The sequence below is a fragment of the Sus scrofa genome, chromosome 13 (genome assembly GCF_054392235.1).
Source record: "Sus scrofa isolate SSC_HxYL_T2T_F1_AM1 chromosome 13, Sscrofa_HxYL_maternal_Yorkshire_Landrace_v2.0, whole genome shotgun sequence".
Taxonomy (NCBI): domain Eukaryota; kingdom Metazoa; phylum Chordata; class Mammalia; order Artiodactyla; family Suidae; genus Sus; species Sus scrofa.
The window spans coordinates 177,426,461-177,445,161 of NC_139395.1; the positions used below are offsets into that span (position 1 = coordinate 177,426,461).

Below are 18,701 nucleotides of genomic sequence, written 5' to 3' on the forward strand. Positions count from 1 at the left end.
TGTGATAGGACATTGGGATTTTGGAGGAAGGCAAAGAGGTAGGGCAAAGTAATTCAGAATTTAGAGTCACTAGGACCTGGTGATACATTAGATATGAAGGGTTGGTTGGTAAAAGTGAAAGAGTCCCTTGGTGTCTGGGTAGACCATATGAAAATTTTTGATTGAAAACTCAGATGCAGTGGCCACTTTTAGCTAGGAACATCCTCTGAACATCAAAGTGACATACAATTAGCAATATAGTTATATAAGTGTTTCATAGAAATAATGACTTAGAAATTATTGCAATGGCTAGCATGTAGTATGTATGATATATGCAATGCACAGTGTGAATAAGGTAAAAAGAAGAAAGTAAAGTAAATAAATGTGAGTAGTGGAAATGTTATGTTAAAATTTATATACATCATTTATTAGATGGATAACATCTCCCTCTTTTCTGCCACATGATTCTTGGGTGTACACATAACACTGTCATTTCCTCTAGAACCAAAATTCTGATTACTGACTTTCCCATTCCCTTGTATCTAGAGTGAGGAGACCACATCTAAGGTTAGCCACTCAAACTCACCTACAGTGGATTTGAAATATGAAGAGGAGAGAAAGAGGTCAAATGTGAACATAGAGATTTGGGTTGCAAAATAACTAAGCAAGCAATATCATGACACCAAAATGCATCCTGTGCCCACAACAATGGCATTGTGAGTGTGAGCTGTGGCATTCAAGTTTAGCAGCAATGATAACAGCTGCTATTGAGTGAAAGCTGGGACATAATTTTGGGTGTTGGCTGTCTGATATTTTTCTTTGTGTTCTGCCCATTTCTCTAGTGGGTTTCTCAAGCTTCTCTAGCATTTTTTCGTTAGAGAAAATTCTCTTTAACTCCTGTGGTCTTGCAACCAAGAGCTCTGGATCACACAAGAGGAGAAAAAGAAAACCAGAAAAGCCATTGAGAAGAGAGACCAGAGAAGCAGAAGGGAATTGGAAAGCTGAGTGTTGGGAACTTAGAGGAAGATACTCTAGAAGGACATAGAAAAACACAGTGCTTAAAGCAAAATAAATTCCCTGGTAGGATAAGAAGTGAATAGAGAAAACAGAGTGTAGGGTTTAAGAGACTTTTAGTGGCTTTAGTGAGAGTGGTTTCCATTTTGTGATAGAGTTGAGGTCCGAGAATAGTGAGAAGTGAATGGGAAGGAAGTGCACTATAGCAATGAGGAGAATGAAATAATATCTGAGATGTGGAGATCAGATGTGAATTTCTTGTCTTGAGAAACAATGTCATGAAAATTGTCAATGGGGCAAAGGGTGGGCATTGAGAGGAGAAAATATGAACCAGTAGAATGGGAAATATTATGAGTGAAAAGGAAGCATGAAGCAAGAAGCAAAGAAAGGACATAGATAATTATAAGAAAGATTAGGCAATAAAGAGAGAGGGAGGAATTACCAGAGAGTCTTAGATGAAATAAGGGAAAAACTTATTATTATTTGTCTTAACTCTGGTTTTCACTAAAAATCATCAGCACTGGGAATCCTTTCTTTTTATTTTATTAAAAATCCTAAGTTTATTTTTTACATTAAATTTGTATATGGAATAGAGACTTTCATTTTAATTTTACTTTATGCATTTGTATTGTTATTAAATACACTACAACTGCCTAGTAGCTTTGTTGTAACTGTGATGAGAGCTGACTTTCTCTAGAAATGTTGCTGTGTTTACTGGACAGCTTTTGCTTTTCTACCAGTGTGATAGCAGAAAACAATTGAGCCAAAGACTGGAACTTGATACAGGCAGTAGAAATAATCAATGCCAATAATTGTAGTTGTTAAATTTACATTTATTTGGAATCAGCTTTCTTCCATGCATTCCCAAAACTAAATAAAAATTTTCAATTCGGTGTGTAAGTACTTATTAAGTCATAATGGTGAACAGAGTACTGGAGAAACATTTTTTGAATTTTTCAATATGTATTTTTTCATTGAAATTATTGTCAGAAGTGGGTTAATAAATAGACATTATTATTTAATTGATTTATCTTAAAATTTAATCAGAGAGTGTAGTTAATTAAATGGAATAAGTATTTTGAACACAATTATCAGAAATATTTATTTTCCAGGAAACAAGACCTAAATCACAAAGCCCACTTTTAATTTCTTTAACAATCCAGTTCACCAAAAAGTATCCTGGAGGCATTATAATTATTCTAACGAGATAACTATATATCATTAAAGAATACAGTGCAATCTTACAGTTATTTTGCTTATCCAGATTTTACTCACAATACTAAAATAAATGGATGATTCAACACTTGTTTCCTATTTTCAATATCACATAAACTAAATCAAAATTATTATGCACCTAATAGTATTTTTACTTTTATATAGTATTTTAATAGGATATAGTATCTTAACATTCAATAAAATAATAAATATTATACAAATAATTCTTTCTTACCAATATCTGTTAAGAAATCATTGAGATCTTTTCAGTGTTCAGTTGTCTGAAGTAGAAAATAGTACGAGAGCACAGCAATGACAATAACACAGGCACACTGTGTTTGTTCTTTTGCACGCTGATTCATTTTGGAGGCTTTATTTTCCAAGCTTGGGAAAATGTTGTTTATATGAATTTGTTTTGACTACAGAGTCAGTTGTACAACTGTGTTCTTTTGCCAGAAGAGGAAGGAGGAAAGTGCGGAAAGTCCCCTGATAATGCCCGAAGACTCCCTTTAGGACAATACTAAAATTTTCTACTGGGCATTATGTACTTGGACATATATGAGGAATCCAGGCTATTCCACAGGGCATTACAGACTCTGAAATTATAAACATCAAATAGTTGTTGACATTTCCAGCTTTAACAATTGAAATTGGAGTGCTTTCCACCACAGATGACATTTCTGACATATTTATGCAAACTCCAGTTTATCTCTCAATTTTGATACTTCTCAGTGCTTTTCTCAGGATGGTCTGGTTTAGCTAATCATGCTTGATTATCATGAGGTTAAACTTCTAACCACCCTTCAGGAGCCAACCCCAAGAAAGTTGTCCTCTTCATGGAAACTGTAGCTCACATGCAGACCTACACATAACTCCCCACTTTACAATGAAATCCTATGAGAAGTATAACTAAGAAAAAATCAGGGAGAGGAGCAAAGGAAAACACAAAACAAGGGACACAGTAGGAGAGAGGCTAAATTAGTGCTTCTCAAACTTTAATCCATGTGACTTGCTTGGAGATTTTCTTAAGATGCAGATCATTTCATTAAGTCAAGAATGGGATTCAAGGTCTTCATTTCCAGCAAGGTGATACCTCTGGATATTTGCCATCCTCAGGATCTTCCATCATTGTCAGACCCAGCTTATCAGAGAGCAAGGTCATTAAAGAAACCAACCAAAAAAAAAAAAAGAAAATGTAGTTGGCATGCAAATAGGAGCCAGGTTGAACAAGGGAGGCCAGCATACATGCAATTATACAGGATCTGGAGGCTACATCAGAAATGTTTTTCTTACTCCAACTGAAAGGTAAACTATTGAGAAATTTTGAACATAGTGGCCATATGTTCAGATTTGACTTTAATTACTAAGAGAGAAGTTGTTATTGAACATTCATTGAGAAATATAATGGCATTATTTATGTAAAACTAGTGTAATATGAAAAAAGTCATATTTTGGTTTGATTCTGAAAAACAGAAAAATGTTTATACTTTAATCTATTGTCAGAAGGGGGAAAGCACAGGACATAGACTTTGGTACACTCGCTGATCAGTTATACTGTGTTCTTAGAATTGTGTTGGTGAACCGGAAAAAAAGGCATGGAAAAAACACTGCAGATGAAAGATAAGTCACTGAAAACTCATCAAATGGATGGAGTAAGTAGAGTAATGTGTATTATAGTAGATTCAACATAACCCAAACTTGATGTAAATGTACTGTTCCTGTCAGTTTTGTGTAATTATCTTTTAATTTATTTTGCTGCCTATGGATGAGTACAGAAGCCTGCATTGCTACTTTCAGTATGAGTAGTCTTTTCAATTTTAGTCATTTTAATAAGTGGGTCACATTGACACATTGTGCTGTTCCTTTGCCTTTCCCCAGTATAATTATATAGAGCATAGTTTTCTGTTATTTAACATATACAATATAGCTTGTTTAGTGAAATTTGTTCAAAGGCTTTGCCCATTTTTAATCAAGTTGTATATTTGCTTATTATAGAGTTTTGAGAATGTTCCATACATCCTGATATAATGCTTTTATAAAATATGTGAGTTGCACATATTTTCTCTAGGATTTTTATTTCTTTCCCTCCCAAAAGATATCACACAGATTCACCAATTGATTGGACCTAGTGAGCAAGAAATATTAACTCCTGTAGACTTATTGGTAGACATTTGCAGCAAGAAGGTGAAAAATGCTTCTATCAAAAATCCAGGACCATTTAACTCAGTGAAATTTCTAGAGGTTCACTAGTTTGGGTGATGGGGATATATACCTTCTAAGGCGAAGGATAATATTTTGCATCTGGCCCCTCATACAACTAAAAAGAACCACAACACCTGGTGAGCCCCTGTGGATTTTAGGGCAACACCATTGGTATTTGGGTGTTCTAGTCCAACCCATTTACCAAGTATCCAGCTAAGCTGCTAGATTTAAGTGGGGCTCAAAAGAGGAGAAAGATTTGCCAAAAGTCTAGGCTGCAGTGCAAGTTGTTCTGCCACTTGAGCCACAGGATCCAGCATAGAGAGTGGTGCTCAGAGTGGTATTCAAAGCTAGGGATGCTGCTTGGTGCCTTTGTCAGGTCTGTATAAGTATAAAACCTGACACACTCTTAGGTCTGGAGCAAAGCCCTGCCATCCACTGCAGATAACTCACTCTTCCCTGTGTGGAAAATGACTTTTGGCCTGCTACTGAGCCTTATTAGAGACTGAATGATTAACCATGGGCCACCAGTTTTCCCTGTGATCAGAGCTGCTTTTCATGATGTTGGTGTTATATGACCCACCAAGCTATAAAATTGGCAGGACAAAGCCACGCCTTTATCAAGTGGAAGTGGTATGGACATACTCTGGACTGAGCAAGTCCTGAGGGTACCAGTAAATTTCTTGAAGCAGTGGTCCAAGTGCCCACAGTCCCCATACCTGCTAAACTGGCTTCTCTAACCCAGCCTATACTATTGCCTCATAGTGGGGTGGGGAGCATTCTATATAATAAATAGATAGAGGAAGGTATTACCTGGACCTGATTTACCAATGATTCTGTACCACATGCCAATACCACCGGAGGGTGGACAACTAAAGAAGATGTACTCTATCTTCTTTGTTCATTCCTCTGTAGATGGACTCCTAGGTTGCTTCTTAATCTTGACAATAAGGAGTTCATGGAGTTTATGGAGTTTGTGTGTCCTTCAAAAGAGTGTAGTGTTTTACTTTTCTTTGGATGTATACCCAAAAGTAGAATTTCTGTGTCATGTAGTAGTCTATATTTGTTTTTTTGCTTTTTCTTCAGGAAACTCCATAGTGTTTTCTGCAGTGACTGTACTAATTTACATTCTCATTAACAGTGTAAAAGGCTTCCCTTTTCTCCACATTCTCACTGAAGTTGTTTGTGGGGTTTTTTGGGGTTTTTTGTTTGTTTGTTTGTTTGTTTGTTTGTTTTGTTTGTTTTTTTGTCCTTTCTATGGCCACACCCATGGCATTTGTAGGTTCCCAGGCTAAGGGTCTAATCAGAGGTGTAGCTGCCAGCCTACACCAGAGTCACAGCAACACAGGATCCAAGCCACATCTGCAGTCTACACCACAGCTCATGGCAAGGCCAGATACTTTCCCACTGAGTGAAGCCAGGGATCAAACCCACAACCTCATGGTTCCCAGTCAGATTTGTTAACCACTGAGCCACAACAGGCACTCCTATTTGTGGTCTTTTAGATGATGGTCATTCTGACAGGTGTGAGGTGTTATCCCACTGTGCTTTGATTTGCATTTTTCTGATGATTAGCAATGTTGAACATCTTTCATATCCCTGTTAACCATTTGTACATCCTGTTTAGAAAAGTGACTATTTAAGTCCTCTGCCATTTTTTTAATTTTTTTTTCCACTGTGCAGCATGGGGACCCAGTTACACATACATGTATTCATAATTTTTCCTCCCATGTTGTGTTGCAGTGTAAGTTTCTAGACACAATTCTCAATGCTGCACAGCAGGATCTCATTGTAAATCCATTCCAAGAGCAATAGTTGGCATCCATTAACCCCAAGCTCCAAATCCCTCCCACTCCCTACCTCTCTCCCTGGGCAGCCACAAATCTATTCTCCAAGTCCACGATTTTCTTTTCTGTGGAAATGTACATTTGTGATGTATATTAATATCCAGTTATAAGTGATATCATATGGTATTTGTCTTTCTCTTTCTGACTGATTTCACTCCGTATGAGAGTGCCTAGTTCCATCCATGTTGCTGCAAATGGCATTATTTTGTTCTTTTTTTGGCTGAGTAGTATTCCATTGTGTGTATATACCACATCCTCCTAGTCAATCATCTGTTGATGGATATTTGCACGAAAATAAAATCAAAATGGCTTAAAGACTTAAATGTAAGACAAGACACCATCAAACTCCTCTGCCATTTTTTAATATGATTGATGGTTTCTTTTGTTGCACAAGTTTTTAAGTTTAATTATGTACCATTTGCTTATTTTTTTGATAGTATAGGAACATTTTCTAATTTCTTTTACATGTAGCCATCCAGTTTTCTCAGCACAGGTTATTGAAGATATTATCTTTTTCCCATTGTAAATTCTTATCTCCAATAGATTAATTGGTATTCTTAAGTTCTTAAGCTTATTGCCTGGCTCTCTGTTCTGTTCTGTTGATCTCTGTCTCTGTTTTTATGCTAGTACCATACTTGTTTGTTTACTGTTGCTTTATAGTATAATCTGAAGTCAAGAAGTATGATACCATCTTGCTTTGTTCTTTTTCAAGAATATTTGGGCTCTTCAGGATCTTTTATATTTCCATACAAATTTAAAATTTATTTGTTCTAATTCTGTGAAAAATTCCATTGGTATTTTGATCAGGGTTACCCAGAATATGTAGATTGCCTTGGGTAATATGGTCTCTTTAGTAATAATATTAATGTTTGGCCTGCTAGGGGGTGTGGTCGGGGCCCAGCATGTTCTAGGGCTCGTTGCTGCTCCATGGTGGATGTAGCTGGGTATATATATATATATGTGTGTGTGTGTGTGTGTGTGTGTGTGTGTGTGTGTGTGTGTAAAGAAATAGAAACTATGAATTTTTTTTAAATCTCTGAGTTAAGGAAATGCATACACCTTCATAAGAAGGAGTGTTTGGGGATCTAATATTTGTATTTCTGGTGTGTGGTTTTATCCAACATCACCAGTTTTCCCAGACAACTGGGTGGACCCAGCATTGTGTTAACATCTTCTACATCTATATATCCATTAAATAACATGTAAGTATTTTCATAGCTTATTTTTTAAAAGAAATACTTAGAAATTATCTTGCCTAAAGTATGCTTCACACTGATGTATTTACCTCTTTGCCAACATGGACTAACCTGACCAAAATAATGTATAAAATGAATAAATCTATGCCAGAAGTGAGAATGGGATCACATCAATGGACTAGGGATTTGGTAAATTTCTGGAAAGGGTAAAGTAGTTGGGATTATACTGAAGGACACATCAGAGCCAAGGAAATAGACATGCACAAGAGCAGGCTGCCCAGGAATTCTGAGTGTCTGAGAAGACCCCCCAACCCTCTGCTCTATAGTAACCCATCCTAAACTAAGACAAGACAAATTACAAACCAAGCTTATACACTCAAAACTTGATGTCAGCATTATCATTCAAAGAACAGGCCAGTTTGAGATATAGATTTTATGATGGCAGAATAAATTCAAACTGGTACCTTTTATTATCAATCTAGATGTGAGGTCATAACAATAAATGAGCAAGAAAAATCTGGGTGATTGAAATGAAACCATTAGAACAATTGGCTTATTACATAGCAATAAAAATCAACAAACTACAGGCATATGCGATAACATGAATTCCCTGGGGTGAAAGAATAAAAGTAGATGGACTCTTTCCCAGTCACTCTCTCAAAGCTTGGGGGTATCACTTAGAGAAACAAAAAGAAGGCAGATTACCTAGTCTATTCTTATGACTCTTACCTTCAAACATACATAATAATGATATTTAAGTATTTATTTATTTTGTATCTTTGAAACAAACATCAAGTTAAACTATTTCTCCTTAATTTTGCATCCCATTCTCTCCAAGCAGCTAATTCTAGTGATCAGAACAACAGGAACTATTCACTTTGACTGTATATACTTGGAATTGTCACAAAAGAATCTTAAGAAGGTGAACTGCATTCAGCAGCCATGCCAGATCCAGGAATCTCCTAGGGCTCATTAAAATATTGGAAAAGCCTGATGCACTCTTACTGAATTCTCTGTATTTTTACTGTTACATTTATTTCAATTCTGTTGGTACTCTCAAATACTTATCTAGACCCTCATGTGTATAAGCCACTCTGCTACACACCTCAAAAGCTAGAAAGAGTACTAGAATTTCTCAATTATAATCTGAAAGGGTTTGTTGACTGAAATAAGTATTATACAAATCCATTCGTGATCTAAAGAGAATAAATAAACCAGCAATGTTTCAAATGAGTGCACACTCTGATTCCCTTTAGGGTAATCTGGAAATGCGTAAATGCATCATTGAAGTTTTAACTTCTAAAATAGACCTTGAAGAAAGGGCACCACTTCAATTGTAAATGGATGTAGGGTATTTTCAGAGGGGTGGGTTGGTTCTCTGTGGAGAGACCTGTATAAGCAATAGGATGAACCTGAGTAGTGAGATGTGCCCAGAATGCTTTCACTAACTCATTTTTAATATAAGAACAGAGTTTATCAGGAGAAATGTAAAGGAATAGACTTCAGAGTAAAAACACTTTTTAATCTGAAAGAACTGTAAATTATGCCAGAAACAAAGGCTAGGTGAAGAAGATAGAGATAAATGGATATAGAGATGAGAGATATGAGATAGTGATGATAGAGATAGATAGATAGATAGATAGATAGATAGATAGATAGACAGACAGACACATACATACATATAGATAGGTGATAATAGATATGTAAATATATAGATATATATCATGTAATCTGAATACACACATGAACAAATAAATATATCCTTAAGTATATATATACAAATCTAAATACAATACCATATGTCACAGTAGCGATGACAACCCATTAAAAGATATTTAAGAGCTATTTGATTTCATCTGAGTTGTTTTTACAAAGAACACTCTGGCAACTGTGTTGGGAAGTAAGAGTCAACCAAAGGGAGGGAACAAGTAACTGCAATTTTGCAAATCATGGAAATAGGAAGGTAGTTAGAAGGATGAGGGTTTATGTGGCAACAGTAAGAATGTACCTAGATTCAGTAGTGAGAGAATAGAAGGGGTGAACCTGAAGATACTCCCCTCATTCTTCTTCGAATGTGGAGTGTGATGAAAATGAACATTTGAAGACTTTTGTATACAGACCTTCAAACTATTTTTCATTTTCATGTTCTCCCCATCCACTCACTAAGCACTATGATAGCATCTTAACATTGTTTGAACTTTGGTAATGTGTATTTACAGCTCATTGTTCTTAACCATACATTCTAATAAGCTTTACATTTTACTGATTTATCTTATTAGCTTCATTTTTTATCTAAGAGACTTACACATTTTCCCCCATGCTGCCATTTCTTTCTTCTTCTCTATGCCTCTCCAAATTAAACCCTCATTCTAATCTGTAAGGTTTATATTTAGTGACATTTTTCAGGTTGACATGCAGCATACAAATGCAGCTAAAAAGGATTTTTTAAAAAGTCATATACAAAAAGAGGCAATTCCCCTCATTCTTTTTCTCTAAAAATAGCACTAAGCTGAGAGCATCTTTTACTTTATAGCTCTTCCTCATTGTTTTATCTCTCATGTTACTGTTTATTTCTCTCTGTGCTGTGGAGTTGATCCCAAGAAGTAAAATTTACCTTGCCCCAAATCATGTGGACATTTTCATGGCTACCAGAATAAATCTTTCTGCTACATGGCTGTAGAAATATCAAACATATCACAAACAAGTCCCGTTCAGAGGAACAGCACTACTTCAGTACTTCATCCATTTATACAGCCATGTTGAATAACATATGAGATTGTAAAATATTTTCTTTCTTGTTTGTGCTCCAATTATTTTAGTATGTTATAAAAAAAGATACGCAATAGTTTTAAGGAATTTATTAGGTACTGCCATCATAAATCATTTAAAAAAATAAGGCGATGACACATACAAACACTTTGAACAATCATCAACACATAGCAACATTGAATCGGAACAATTTTGTGTTGTTTTAATAAAAAAAGAACAAATATTAGTATGAAATCTAAGCATTTCTCTTTAACATTATTGTCAGTGAATCTACAACTTTCTTGTTTCTCAGGCTATAGATAATTGGATTTAAGAAAGGAATTATGACAGTGTAAAATAGAGAGTCCATCATATCTCGATCATTTTCTTGTGCAGATCCAGGCAGCACATACATGAAAAGAAGAGGCCCGTAGTATAAAGAGACAGATAGGAGGTGGGCTCCACAGGTGGAGAAGGCTTTCTTTATGCCTTGTAGAGACCTCCTTTTTAAGATTGTAAAGAGAACAAGTGTATAAGAGATAAGAACAATGGAAATAGTGAATGCCTGGATTATCCCAGCAAAGATGAATACCATCAGATAGTTAATGGAAGGGTCAGTACAGGAAATCTTAAACAGTGGTATAATGTCACAATAAAAGTGATGTATGATGATAGAATCACAAAACGTTAACCTGAATAAAAAAGCATTATGAAATGTGGCATGAAAAAGGCCACCTAAAAAAGGTAGAACTAATAGCCAGATACATAGTCTATTGGTCATAATCACTGGATATAGTAATGGTTTGCATATGGCCACATAGCGATCATATGCCATAGTTGCCAACAGAAAACATTCCGTGGTTACACAGATTACAAAGGAAAAAAATTGTATCTTACATTCAGAAAGGGAGATCATGTTGCTCTTTGAAAAGAAATTGACCAGCATGTTGGGGGTCACTGTGGATGATAACCAAGTATCCACAAAGGCCAAGTTCCCAAGGAATAAGTACATGGGGATATGAAGGTGAGGGTCATTGCAGATGAGAGCAATCAGACCAAGGTTTCCGATGAGAGTGATGAGGTATATCATCAAGAAGAGCAGGAACAGGGGGATTTGCCACTCTGACTGATACTTCAGTCCTGTGAGAACAAACTCTGTCAGTTCTGTTGCATTTTTTGTTTCCATGTGCTTAATGGATGGCCTCTGAAATACAATGCAATAAATGGAAAGTGAATATCTAGCTATAATTTAAAAAAGAAAATTCAGTAAGGGTAATACAAACCGAACCATACCATAGCCTGAATGTCCTTATTTTATCTAATCTTACTAAAATAGATGAGAAGTTTTGAGGAAGTTATGTTGGAAAAATGCAATTATTTTAGTTCAAAATATATACAGCCATGAATGTATATAAGGGAGAAAAAAGACATTCTGAACATGAGAAAATTTATGGTGAAAATACTGAAGGGGGTAAATAAATCTTGTTTCAACATGGATGTATCATTAAAGGAAAGATGTTAGAAGGACCTGGATTATAACATGAATTGACGCTACATGAAACTTTACTGAATTTTATTCCTTTGGCATATATGAATATTGAAAATTTTTGAAATAGGAGGTGGCATCATCAAGTGTTTTTTAATTAAATAGGTGTTTGCAGACAATAGCCTTCAGGGAAAATAACATGGTTTCAAAAATACTAATCAGGAAGCTGCAACTATAGTCCCATGATTCTAACACCAGATTACATATCAGAATCTTCTGGGGGAGGTTCTGGGACAAAATATAGATTCCGAGGTGTTATAAAAATTGATTTAGTAGATCATGAATGTCATCTAGTAGAATGCATTTTTAAAATTCTTCCTAGGTGATTAAAATATATATGAAACACTTATTCTCTGTGTGAATTTTTTTGGGACGATGAGGAATTAAAGATAACTTCAAATAAATCAGAACATAGAGTCATTTGAGCTGGCAAAATATCAGATGTGAAGCGGTGCTTAGGAAACAGAGAATCACTTGATGATTTAGTAGATCATCTATTAGTATGCATTTTAAAAATGCTTCCTAGGCGATTAAACTGTTGCAAAATTCTTATTTTCTGCCTGATTTATCTTTGGGATGATGAGGAATTAAAGATAATCATTCAAATAAATAAGAACAGAGTCACTTGCACTGGTGACATAGTAGATATGAAGGGGTGCTTACTAAAGAGAGAATCACTTGATGACTCAGTAGAAAGTCACTAAATATGGAGATGAAAACTCAGATGAAGTGGCAAGTTTTTGCAAGGAGCATTCCCCACATCCATGTGATACATCCTTAGCATTATGATTCTACAAATGCTTAATAGGGATAATCATTTGGTAATCACTGAAGTGGCTAAAAGCCAAGTATGTATATCCTACCCACTGGACAAAGTGCACAAAGTAAAGAGCAGGAAGGCATGAAAATGAACTTGAAGAAGTTATAGTAAAGACATTACCAATGGATACACATCATTTATTAGATAGATACCATGATTGTCTTTTCTACCACATTAGTCTTGGTGGCAGACGAAAGCTGTCATCCACTGAACATGCCAAAAAGTCTAGAAACTGATTTTAATCTTGCACTGAGAGTGAGGGGACTAAATCTAGGGTGAGCAACTCAAACTCACCTAACTGGATTTGCAATATAAAGAGGGGAGAAAGAAGTCAAATGTGGACCAAAGAGATTTTTTGTTTCAAGTCAACCAGGCGTACAAGACACCAAAATGCATTCTGTGCCCAATACAGTGGCATTGTCAATATGAGTTGTGACATTTGAGATCAACTCTTATTGAGCTGGAGTTGGAACAAGATTTTTGGTTTTGGCTATCTAGTTTCATTCTCTGTGTCTTACCCACTTCACCAGTGAATTTCTCCAACTACCCCAGCATTTCCGTGTTTGAGCCAATTTCCATTCAGTTTACTCTTCGTGTCTTGTAACCCAGAGCTCTGGCTTACTCAAAAGGAGAAAAGGAAAGACCTGAAAAAGCTACTGAGCAGAGTGATCAGAAAAGCAGGAGGGAATTGGAAAACTGAGACTTGAGACCTTAAAGAGAGGAATATTCAGGAAAGATAAGGCAAGTATAGTGCCTCAGGCAAAATAAATCTTCTGATGAGATAACAATGGAACAGAGATCACTGTGGGAAATAAGAGACACTCAGTGGCTTTAGTGAGAGCAGTTTGCATTTTCTGATAGAGTTGAAGTCATAGAATAATGAGAAATGAATAAGAAGAAAGTGGCACAGCAGTGAGAGAATGAAATAAAGTATCTCAGATGTGGAGGACAGATGTGGATTTCTTGTCTTGTAGAACAATGTCATGAAAGTTCTCAGAAAAGAGAGAGGCAGGCATTGAAAGGAAAGAGGATGAGGAATGTAATGGGAAATTTGGAAGGTAAAAAAAAAAGAAGACAAAGAAACAAGGGGCCAGAGATAGGTAAGTGTAGGAAAGACAAGGCAATGAAGAGGAAGAGAGGAATTATCAAAGAAAGGATGAGGATGAAATAAAGGGAAAGGCTTAAAGGTGGGGCATAAATATTTGTCTTAAATCTGATTTTCATTAAAAATTGTAAGCACTGGGAATCCTTTCTTTATCTTTCATTCAAAATCCCAAGTTTATTTTCTTATGAAATAGAGGCGTTCATTTTCCTTTTACTTTATAAATTTGTATCGTTAATAAATGTGCTACCACTGCCTAGTATCTTTATTATTACTGTGATGAAAGCTGACTTTCTTTAGAAATCCTGCTGGGTTTACTTGACGGCCTTGCCTCCTCTCTAGTTTTATAGAAGGAAAAAAATCGAGCCCAGTCCTACAATATTAAAGCAGGCAATATAAACAATGGCAATAGCTTCAGTTGTAATATGTATATTTATTTGAATTGCCTTCCTACCATGCAAATCCTAAATAACTAAATAATCAAAATTTCAATTTAATATGTGGTTATTTACAAAGTAATATTGTTGCATATACTTATATATACACAAGATATACAGCTTTTCTGTGTGTTTGAATGTATATGTATGTATGCATATATTGTGTGTATATACAAATATATAACCATTTTCATTATATGTATGAAAATATATGTCAATGAAATTATTTTAATTTCCAAAATTAAAATATATGTCAACAAAATTGTTTTAATTTCCAAAGAAATTACTGTCAGAATTGGGTTAAAGGATATAGAGGTGACAATTTAAGTGATTTTTCTTGAAATTTGATCAGAGCATGTGATTAATTTAAAGGAATTTATGGTTTGAACAGAATTGTCAGAAAGATTTCTTATATAGGAAACATTGTGACCTAACTCTCTAAACTCACCTTTAATTTCTTTAACACTCTATTTCACCAAAATTTATCCTGTGGAGTCATTATGATTATTCTAATCAGATGATTGTATATTATTAAAGAGAAAAATATAGTCTTAGCTTTTACTCATAAAAGAAAAATATACGGATTATCCCTTACAGGTTTTCCATTTTCAACTGCTTCATTTGGCATTTTGTTGACCTATTCAAAACTATTATGAATTTAACAGTATTTTAACTTTCTATAAAATATGGTGAATATTATAGAAATCATTCTCTCTTACCAATAGCTAGTAAATGGTTGAGATCCTTTTAGTATTCACTTTCTGAGGTAGAAAATAATATAACAGCACTGCACTGCCAGTTACATAGGCAGAAATAGTTTACACACTGATTCATTTTGGAGGCTTCATTATCCAAGCTCAAGAAAATATTAACTTACATGAATTTTTTTTGAACACAAGAGATGACCAATTGTACAATTCTCTGCTTTTGCCAGAAGAGGAAGGAAGGAAGAGTTGAAATTCCCCTGATAATACCCGTGGACTCCCATTAGGACAAACCTGAGCTTTTCTCTTGGGCATTGTTGGACTTGGACATTTTTGAGAAATCCAGGTGGTTCCACAGGGCATTCATTACAGGCTCTCAAATCTTGAACAGCAGTCTTTATAGACAGATCCAGTTTTAACAACTGGAGTTGTACCTTGTGCCATTACTTTCCACTGCAGATGGCACTCTGACATGTTTATTCAAACCCCAGGGTATCTATAAATTTTGGTGCTCTGATGACTGATCAGTATGAGCTTGTCTGAGCTAATCACACATGATTTTAAGGAGACCAAGGTTCTAGAGTCCCTTCAGCTGGCAACTTTAAAAAAGTTGACTTTCCCTTGTAAGTGTATCTCTGTTCCAGATCTAAATGATCAGAGAGAACCTAGGTTATTGGAAAAGCACATGATAAATGGAACTTGCAGAGAGGGATGAAGGAGGAGCCAGGTGGAGTCAGAGAGGCCAGCATACATGAGTAACACAGTATCTGGGGCTAGGTGATGGAGTTTTTTTTCTACCTTAATTTAGAGGAAAATTATCGAGGGATTAATGTTTTCAGATTTGCTTTTTGTGCAATAACACAGTTGTCAGTGAACACTTGTTCAGAAAATGAAACAGTAATTTTATTTCTGACATTTTGATGTCATATCTGAATAGAAAAAAAAATGTTTACTCTCCACTTGGGACTTCCTTGGCTAGATAGGAGTATAGCAACAGCATCATTTCCACTATTCTGCTTCCTTACAATTTTAATGGAGAAGTCCAAACTACAAGATAAAATAAGTGTGGAGTGGGGAATGTGATGTGCAGAGGTTGGGTTCCACATAATCAACAGTGGACTAAACTACACTGACCCCTGCATTTCTGTGTAATTACTGTCTAAATCATTCAGTTGCTTCTCTGTGAGCCAAAAGGTCTGTATTGCTGCTTTCAATATGGGCAGTCTTTGCAATTTTAGTCATTTTAGTAGGTAACATGTCTTTGTGCTTCATTTGCATTTCATTACTGGCTGATTATGTAGAGCCTCTTTTTGCGTTCTACTTTGATATCTGTTTATCTTTTTGGGGGAGGTGTTTGTCTAGGTATTTTACCCAATCTTTAATTGGATTATTTATCTTTGGATTATGAGTTTGGGAGAGCTTCATATATCCTCTATAGAAGCTTTTATCAGATTTGCAAATATTATAAAAATCACACTAGTCTGTTATATTGATAACATTATGCTGATTGGTCTTCGTGAGCAAGAGGTAATACTTATTGGTGAGACATTCATAAGGAAGAGGTGGTAAACAAATCTGACAACAATTCATGGATCTTAAACTTCAGGGAACTACTTTATGGGTCCAAATATATAGACCAGGCTGAGATAACCCTTCTAAAGTGAAGGATAGGTTGATACTTCTGGCCCAGAAACCAAAAGAGAGCACAACACATAATGTGCCTCTGTGAATTTTGGAGGCAATATTAGCCTTATTTGGATGAGTTACTCCAGTCCATTTACCAAGTTACTGGGAGCTACTTTTGTGTGGGGGTCAGAGCTAGAAAAGGTTTTTCCACATGTCTAGGCTGCAGTGCAAGCTGTTCTGCCACTTGGGCCACATCCAGCATAACCAGTAGGGTTGCAACATCAGTGGCAGATGCTCAGGTCCTTTAATGGGCCTCAAAAGGTGGATAACACTACAAGCCCTTAGATGTTTGAGCAAAGCACTGTCATCTCCTGGATAACTACCATACTATATAGAAGCAGCTGTTGACCTGCTAATGGACCTTAGTAGCAAACGAGTGATTACCTGTGAGCTGCCAATTTGCCATGGTACCAGAGCTGCCCTTGACAGACTAAATGTTATCTGACCCACTATCCATAAATTTGGGTAGGCACAGAAGCATTCCTTCATCAAATGGAAGTAGTATAAACTTGATCAAGCACAAAGAAGCCCTGAAAGCACAGCTTGGTTACATGAAGAAGTGGTCCAAATGTTATTGGCCTCCCGTCCTGCTACAAAGACTTCTGTCTCCCAGACTATCCCTGAGGCCTCTTAGGGAGTCCTGTATGGTGAGTTAACAGAGAAGAGAAGACTGGGGCATGATTTACAGATGGTCCTGCATGATATGCTGGCACCACCACGAAGAAGAAGCTGTTGCACTAGAGCTCCTCTCTGTGATATTCCAGGAGGAGAGTTGTGAAGGGAGCACCTTCCCATTGGAAGAACTTCAAGCATTGCATTGAGTTTTCCCCTTAATTTGGAAGGAGAACTGGGCAGATGTAGGATCATATACCAATACATCACCTGTGGCCAGTCGTTGATTTGATGTTCAGGGACTTTGAAGGAATATGGCTGGAAATTGATGGCAAGGAAAATGTTAGTAAGTCTCTCGAATGGGCAAAAAAACATGAAGATATTTCTGCTTTATGTGCTTACCAAAAAATGTGACCTCAGCAGGAAAAGATTTTATCATCAAGTGATGAATTTATAGAAACTAGTCAGTCTTTCTCAGGCAATCTCTGACACCACTCAAAGGACTCATAAACAAAGAGACCAGGGAGGCAGGGATAGAGATTTTGCATGGAATCAACACCTTTGACTTCCACTTACTAGAGTCAGCCTGACTCGGACCACTCCTGAGATCCCCATCTGCCAGTAGCAGAGACCATCATTGAGTTCCTGATGTGGCACCATTTATTGGAGTGATCAACTAGATACATGGTGGCAACTTTATTAGTTTGGAGAACTTCAACCATGAAAGTAGAAGTGTTTGTTGTTATTGGAATAGACACTCATTCTAGATATATGCACTTCCCTGATATCAATGCTTCTGCCAAAATTATCATCCTTGGTCCTATAAAATTCCTTAGCCACTGTCATAGTATTCCTAACCACCCTAATTCTGATCAAAGAATTCACTTCACAGTAAAACAGTTGCCCATGCTTGTGGAATTCACTGGTCTTTCCTCACATCACACTGTTTTGAGGCACAAAGTTTGACAGAATTTAGAGCAGCCCTCTTAAAGACTGAGTTATAGCAGAACCAGATATCAATATCTTGCAAGGCCAGGGCAAAGAACTCCAGAAGACTGAGAATTTCTGAACCAATTTCTAGTACATGGTACTGTTCCTACTATGGCTAGGATTCTTGGATCTAGGAATCAAAGGGCAACAGTCACTATTGCCCCTAATGCCCCACTACAAAATATTTGTTTTCTGTTCTCATCAGTTTATTCCCTACTGGTCTTGAGGAATCACTCCCAGAGGGAGGAGGGCTTGCCCCAGGACTCACAGCAATGATTCATTTGGGATAAAAGTCGGCTGCCACTCAGTCCCTTTAGTTCCACATTCCTTTGAATCATCAGACAACGTAGAGTGTTAATATACTGGCTGAGATGATTTATGATAGCTAACAAGGGGAAGCTCAATTAGAGCTCCACAGAATGAGTAAGGAAGCATACATCTGGAATACAGACGTTCCTCAATGGTGTCTCTCAGCATTTTCAATCCTGTAATGAAGGTCAATGGAAAACTTCAACAAACAAATGCAGACAGTTGCTCTAATGGACTACACTAGAAGGGTTACTCTACCAAGTGAAAAACAATGTGTAGCTGTGGTGCTTGCTGAAG

General features: G+C 36.4%; 1 protein-coding gene across 1 annotated transcript; it reads right to left on the minus strand.

The window, feature by feature from the left end:
• Nucleotides 1-10,454: 10,454 nt before the first annotated feature.
• Nucleotides 10,455-11,384, minus strand: LOC110256240 (olfactory receptor 5H8-like). The gene has a single exon (XM_084992475.1). The coding sequence runs from the start codon at nucleotides 11,382-11,384 to the stop codon at nucleotides 10,455-10,457; it is 930 nt and encodes a 309-aa protein (XP_084848601.1).
• Nucleotides 11,385-18,701: the final 7,317 nt, after the last annotated feature.